This window comes from Lactuca virosa, chromosome 4 (genome assembly GCF_052849685.1).
Source record: "Lactuca virosa cultivar CGN04683 chromosome 4, Lactuca_virosa_CGN04683_v6, whole genome shotgun sequence".
Taxonomy (NCBI): Eukaryota; Viridiplantae; Streptophyta; class Magnoliopsida; order Asterales; family Asteraceae; genus Lactuca; species Lactuca virosa.
Genome location: NC_136429.1, coordinates 320,882,764 through 320,890,411, shown reverse-complemented (window position 1 = coordinate 320,890,411; position 7,648 = coordinate 320,882,764). Strand labels below are relative to the sequence as shown.

The window sequence follows — 7,648 nt, the reverse complement described above, 5'->3', positions numbered from 1 at the left end:
ATTAGCGTAAACGACCAATTTACCCCTTACCTAGTTTAGACCAAGACTTAAGCCCAAACCTAATAATCCAAAAGGCCCAAATACTAAATAATCATACAAGGCCCAACATGGCCCAATTTTGCAAATTGTGCCCAAATGCTTCCATGCCCTTAATCCAAGGATCAACAACATTCTTTGTCTAAAACACTTAAATTCGGATGGCCCAACAAGGCCCTGAACATCAAAGCCCAAACTATGGCCCAAACCGAAGACCAAAAGATCTGAGGCCCACTCTGGTGAGTACATGGGGCGTACTCAGATCGTACGTGCAACGTACTTGTTTTAGGTCTTGTATGCTAAGCATACCTTCTTGTACGCCCAGCGTACCCTCACATACAACCAACTTCCATATTAAGCTCTTATTCCGTAAGGACATTACTTTGCAACCTAGATCTGACTTCCTTGGACTGATTTATCACGTAAAGTTACTAACTTTACGTTCATGCATGGCTAAATGAAGCTCTTAAGATTAAAAAGGACTTAATATGTGACTTAATGCATGCATCAGACCCAATACCCATAAAGATGGCACCATTATGCTTAAGAAACTCCCAATAAGCTCAAATCTAAAAGAATAAGTCCCTCAAACGTCTTAACTCAACAACCAACCCAAAAGGGATAAAAAACATCACGAATCAAGCCATAAAGAAATCTAAGCATTTACAAGACAAGGTATGAACTTGATACATCCAAACTCTTTCAAAAAGGGTGATGATTCTGGATCTATAGGCTCTTCACCAAGCAAAGCACATTCAATCTTCTTTACTTCCTTCACAATGGGCAAAATAACCACCAAAATATTCTCAAGAACTCAATAATACCATAAATAAGGCTTAAGGATTTATTTAGGGTTTTAGGAGGTTTGGGATCTGGTAAAGAGGTTAGTCCTAAAGACTTAAGGTGTTTAAATAGGGTACAAAACACTCAAAATTAGGGTTCGTTGCACTCCTCGTACGCCCAGCGTACTCCTCGTACACCCAACGTACGAGGTCGAGGCTTCGCGTTCATTCCTTCTTGGTACGCTTAGCGTACACCAGTGTACACCCCGCGTACTTCACTTTACACTAGTACGCCCCGCGTACGCCCTATGTGCGCCTCGTGTATGCTCTATGTACGCCCCACGTACTAGGGTTTCCCTTAAACACTAAAATACTCCGAAGGCCATAACTTCTTCGTTATAAATATGATTTTCCTTATATTCCCGAAAAGGTAACGAGAAGCTCTCTGCTTTTATCAAATCATATTTGTCTTAAGATTTCCCGAACAAAATCTAATTTCCATAAAAACCTGAGCTGACACTTTACAAAAATACCCATTGGCTCCAAAACACAAACCGAACACCCAGATCGTCTAAATTACGTCACCCACACCCAAATGGGAAACGATTCGGGACAGGGCGTTACATTAGGGATATAGGGTATTAGTAAACGAGCTTCTTAACGACCTCGAACCAAGATTTAACTTATTTAGGCTCATTCGACAAAAAACGAGTCGAGCTTGTATGATTCTTCCCGAGCTCGAGCCGAGCTCCATACTATAAATCTCGTATCAAGTCGAGCTCAAGCTCGAGCCCCTTATAACTTAAATGAGCCCGAGTTGAGCCTGGCCAAGCTCGGGCTCGACTCTGCTCGTTTGCACCCCTAACCGTAATCAGTCCAACTACAGTTTCTAGAAATACCCCTAAATTTGTACGACCCAAAAACCAAAGAGATAACATTATCGATCACCTTTATAGGGAGGCTTTGATTCATTAAAAACCAAGTTGTAGCTAGCCTTCCAAATATACCAAAGAAAACCATAGATAATGACTGCCCTCGGAAAAAATTGGTACTAAACTTCATCTTCTACTATCTAATGTGGAATGTACGGACGACAAGAAACGATAAGGTGTTCAAAACATAAGGATTTCACACCAAGATTGCTGACAAGGTCATTCCCCTTTCATACATTTGGTGCAAAAAGAAGTGTAAATCTTGATTGTGGTCGTTGGGTAGATTGGTGTTGTTCACCATTTAAACATCCTATCATGTAATCAATCGAACATTGTCTTATTTTCCCCACGTTTTAGTTTCTTACTAATCGTGGGGTTTATTTTTTTTATATATATTATTTGCAGTTTCAAAAAAAAATGAAAATTACTTAAAATGACAAATCAATAACACAAAATTTGTTCTTTGGGTCATTAAACTTTTAATTGTATCAAATAAAGAAACCTACTTTTTATTTTGGTTTTAAAGTACAAACAATTATGATTTTTATTGGTTAAAAGGACAACGGACACCGTCATTTCCCTTGCCATATCTAAGCTAAAAGCCTATTGTAATCATATTTCTCAATCGACAACCGATAACCATTAATAACGCCTTATTGTTGCGTGAGTTTTTCATTTAATAAGTGAAAATCTATGTAGTTGAAGTTGTGGTTTGAGAAAATGACTACAATAGGCTTTTAGTTAGACGTGAAAATGACAATGATGATGTTCGTTGTCAATTTAACCCATAAAATTCATAATTGTTGGTACTTTAGAACCAAAATAAAAAATTGATTTGGTTATTGTATGCAATTAAAAGTTTATTGACCAAAATAATAAAATTTGGATTGTCATTTTAAATCATTTTCCCCTGAAAAAAAACCATAGATAGAGAAAGTATTAAATATCGTCTTTTGATTCGTTAAATTTTATCTCCCTATTCTAATAAAAGAATAGTTTTATTCTCATTTTGACATGTGCCATCTTATTAGACCTCTTAATTAATGCATATTTTATTCTTCTTTTGTCATGTGTCACTCTATTATGTCTTCTAATTAATACTTGTCATTTGTCACCCCATTTCAAATTTTAAATTTTAAATTTATCACTTTATTTACATTAAATTAATAGCATTAAAATAAAAATTAAAATAAAATTAATATAAATTATAAAGTGATATAATTTCATATATTTATTTGAAGCAATGATTATAATTTTATATAACTAAAAAAATCTATTAATTAATAATTTATTTAAGATAATTGATTAATAACTTTGAATTTTTAATATAAAAATTTAATTAATTTTTTAACTGTGGTTCTTACGGCTTATAAACTAGTTAGATAATAGATATATCTTTTAAAAACGTTGTGTTAGAGATTAAAGAATAATAGAGAGACAATGAGTGAATTCGTAGGGCGAAGTGATACCCAAACATAATATATCTTGTTCCAACATCATAGACGCATACACTAACAATGACAAATACCAAACAACCGCTCCACGAGCACTTGACCTCTATTCAAATAACCCACTACAACTTGTTGCCGCTTTTCCTCTTATACACAGTTTTAAGCTAACAATAAAAACTATAAATGACGTCATATATGATATCTACTTGTATGCTTGTCTCAGGTTTTCTCATATAAAAACTCTATTGTTTTATAGATTCACAGAACAATCTCTCTTCTATTGTTTCTTTCAGTCAACGCAACCCTGCGCCAGCTCCACACATGGAAGGAGACGGCGGATGTTCACCCACGTCCAGCGGTGAAAAGAGAAAAAACAGAGACGTCGACAAACCCTACAGAGGGATAAGGATGAGGAAGTGGGGCAAGTGGGTGGCTGAGATTCGTGAACCCAACAAACGTTCACGTATTTGGCTTGGCTCATACTCCTCTCCTGTCGCTGCTGCTCGTGCGTATGACACCGCCGTCTTTTACCTCCGCGGCCCTTCCGCCAGTCTTAACTTTCCGGATTCCATAGGAGACGAGGGATTCCTCCATGACCTATCCGCTGACTCGATACGAAGAAAAGCTACTGAGGTAGGAGCTAAAGTCGACGCCCTCCAGAGCCAAAACCGCGGCCCAGAGCTCCACCACTTGCCGCCAAAATCATACTCCGGTCGTGTTTGCTTAAACCCGGACCTAAACGAGTACCCAAGTCCAGAATCTTCAGACGAAAGTTAGGAGTGAGAAAAAATCAATAATATTTGTTGATATGGATGGAAAGTGTCGATTTTAATTTCTTGATTTTGGTTTTTAAAGAAAGGTAAAAGATATTAGATTCATATCTATATAGAGAGAGAGGGATGAACACATAATCCGAAGGGGTTAGGCATGTTTATGGTCCCAAGGTTTCTTATTTACGATTTTTATGGTTTTCTTAGTTAATTTATTGATTAATAGATGTAAAATCAATCTACGGTTGTGGTTATTCTTGTAGTTTCTTCATGGCTTATCTCTTATTTATTTCACGCATACTTTTTGATTATCAGTTTTTTATACAGCCGAAGCATACATTTAAGTGGTGTTTCTTGATGTAATGTATAAAAAGTTAGTACCAGCATAACGACCATATTTAAAGTTAATGTTAAAGAAAATAATCAAAAGGTAGTTTTAGATAAACAACAACAAAAATAATAATAATAATAATAATAATAATAATAATAATAACATCCTAATGTTAAGGTACTTCTAATCTTAGGCATAATAATTTTAGTACATTGCATTTTGGTCCATAAGTTGAGAAATGGTAAAAAGGGGCCCAAAGTGGCTTTAGGTGGAATTTGGGCCGGATGAGTACGACATGCGAATGTGTGTATACGCTAAGCTTACTAAGGCGTGCCTTAGTACGCTGGGTGTATGAGGGTGGCATGCAAAACCCTAATTTTGGGGACTTGACTCATATTTAAGCATCTTTATGGAGATAAACCCTATTCTTATCCAGCCTCTTTCAAAGTTTCCGACCCTCAAGTAACACTAGAGCAAAAGGAAGCCAATTTACGAGTCTTTAAGAGAGTTTGGAGTGGTTTTGAAGAAAGAGTAAGGTGGTGTGAAGACCTTGGAGTAGAGTACATTATAGATCTGGGAGTTCTAGCTTGTTTGCAAGCTCAAAAAGGTATAAAGCTTGCATCTTTTCCACTCCATCTTGTAGATCTAGGTTTTTGCTCATTAAAGTCTCTTTTTGGTCCCAAAATGATGATTCTTGAACAAACCATGTTCTTGACCCATTAAGTCGTCCTTTCAGACCTTTGGGACGGTCCTGAGTAATAAAAATGGGTTCCAAATGGTTAGTTTTTCTCCATGAATCATGTAGAAGGTCTTAATGGATTAAGACCTTGAGTTAAACACTTATTGGACATGCTAAGTCATAAAGTTGGAGACTTTATGACTTAAGAGAGTTTTAGCCATGGATCTGCCATATGGACGTAAGAGCTTTAGCCATTAAGCTCTTAATGGAAGTTTTGTGGTTCTTGCAGTACGTCACGCGTACTCGGAGTACGCCCTGCTTACGAGGTCAACCACCTCGATGGTGGTCAACATGCGAGGATGCGAGTACGCCCAATGTACCTTCGGTGTACGCCCCGCGTACTCACTCTGATTCGATTTGGCTGAGTTGACTCGGTTGGGTTGACTTGTTGGGTTTTATTTAAAATACTAGTTTCAAAAACTACAAATAATGGATAACAGAAGACTTGAATTTTATATAGACAAAATTGCAAAAATGGTCCCTGTGGTATGCAGATTTTTGGGGTTTTAGTCCAAACCCCGAGTTTTTTGGATCCATGGTCCTTTTGGAGTGGTTTGTCTGTGGTTTTGGTGCCTGGACTTAACTCCTGTTAAATAGGATCTGTTAAGCCCCCTCATGTGCCTCACACGTGAGGGTAAATTCGTCATTTCATATGTAAGGGACCATTCTGATCTTCACTTTGCCAAAAACGAATGGGGCTTGATGAGTTATCTCGTTGTTCCCGGGTATGCTTTCTTCTATTTATCTCGATTTGATTTTCCACTAAGATTTCATAAAAACCTATGTGTTTCTTCAACATCGATCTTCTACTTTCTTCTACAAACATCATTGCAAGAATGTTAATCTTCATGTCGATGAATGCAGACACGAGATTGTGGGTGTTATGATAGAAGTAGGAAGCAAAGTCGAGAAATTCAAAGTCGGCGATAATGCCGGAGTCGGATGCTTGGTAGGATCATGCGGATCTTGTGATAACTGTGCTAATGATCTCGAAAGCTACTGCCCAAAATAGATTCTCACTTATGCCTCCCCTTACCGCGATGACACAAAGACATACAGTGGGTACTCCGATCACATAGTTGCAGATGAGAGCTTCGTCCTCCGGTGGCCGGAAAACTTGCCGCTTGATACAGGTGCACCACTGCTATGTGCCAGAATCACCACTTACAGCCCTCTCAGACACTTCGGACTAGATAAACCAGGGATGAAAGTTGGTGTCGTTGGTCTTGGTGGACTTGGTCATGTCGCTGTGAAGATGGCGAAAGCTTTTGGTGCAGAAGTTACTGTTTTCAGCACCACTCCTACGAAAGAGTAAGAAGCACTTTAAGGACTTAAAGTCGATCGTTTTATAGTCAACAAAGATCAAGACCATATGCGGGTAATTTGTCAAGATTTGTTATCTTTTCTTGATTTTTGTATCAAGACTTTAATTAGATAAATGGGTCTTTTTCTTTTTTTGAATCAGTCTGCAATGAGTTCGTTCGATGGGATCATTGACACAGTTTCTGCAACTCACCCTATTGCTCCATTGTTAAGTGTGCTGAAACCACATGGGAAGCTTGTTCTTGTGGGTGCACCAGAGAAACCACTTGAGCTTATTCCCTTTTCTTTAATTACAGGTAAGTAATTAGTGTATGAAAGTTTGTAGCGTTTGATACGATATTGTTATATAAAGGGGATTGATGCAGGGAATTGTTGGTGGGAGTGCGATTGGAGGGTTGAAAGAAACTCAAATGCTTGATTTTGCAGCGAAGCATAGTGTGACTGCTGATATAGAGCTCATTTCGATGGATTATGTGAACACTGCAATGGATCCTATGTCGAAATCTGATGTTAGATATAGGTTTGTGATTGTTGTGGAATACTCGCTCAAAGCTCCATAGGTTTGATGTTGTGTTGATGGTGTTAGTAGAATTGGTTTGGATTATGATTGATGGTATTCTGAAACAAATCAAACAATTATTGGTCAATTTCTATTTTATAAACATTTGCTTGTGAAGTTAATTGGGTTCGGTTAGTGGTAAATGTAGAGTATGTTTATGCAAAAATGGTCCCTTACATATGAAATGACGAATTTACCCTCACGTGTGAGGCACATGAGGGGGCTTAACAGATCCTATTTAACGGGAGTTCAGTCTAGGGACCAAAACCACAGACAAACCACTCCAAAAGGACGATGGATCCAAAAAGTTCGGGGTTTGGACTAAAACCCCAAAAATCTGCATACCACAGGGACCATTTTTGCAATTTTGCCTTTTATAAATAACATAAACATTTTATCACCCACCAAGGATCATCTTGCAAGTAGAAGAAATATTAAAAACTCAACCATAGAAGGAAGAAGAAGCAACAAGCTTTGAAGCCCTTTGGGTCCTCTAGGGGAGGATTGGATGTTGAAGAAGATGGATGAACCTAAAAAGACACCAACAATGATCCAACTTGATTAGAATGCTAGTTCTTATGTTAACTCTTAAGCTTAAAACAAAATACATGAGTATATGTTCCAAGAGAATAAAACAAGTAACAATTTCTTCAAGAACTTCAAAGGCTAGAGAAGAAATGGAGAGGGAGCTTGTGCTCTCAGTTTTGCAAGAGAGAATTGCTCAA

General features: G+C 37.7%; 1 protein-coding gene and 1 pseudogene across 1 annotated transcript; both read left to right on the top strand.

Annotated features, from left to right (window-relative positions):
• Window positions 1-3,522: 3,522 nt before the first annotated feature.
• LOC145106087 (ethylene-responsive transcription factor ERF010-like) lies at window positions 3,523-3,978 on the top strand. Its single transcript, XM_079043131.1, has one exon. The coding sequence runs from the start codon at window positions 3,523-3,525 to the stop codon at window positions 3,976-3,978; it is 456 nt and encodes a 151-aa protein (XP_078899257.1).
• Window positions 3,979-5,656: 1,678 nt separating this feature from the next.
• On the top strand, window positions 5,657-6,924 carry LOC145106085 (8-hydroxygeraniol dehydrogenase-like; annotated as a pseudogene).
• The last annotated feature ends 724 nt before the right edge of the window (window positions 6,925-7,648 follow it).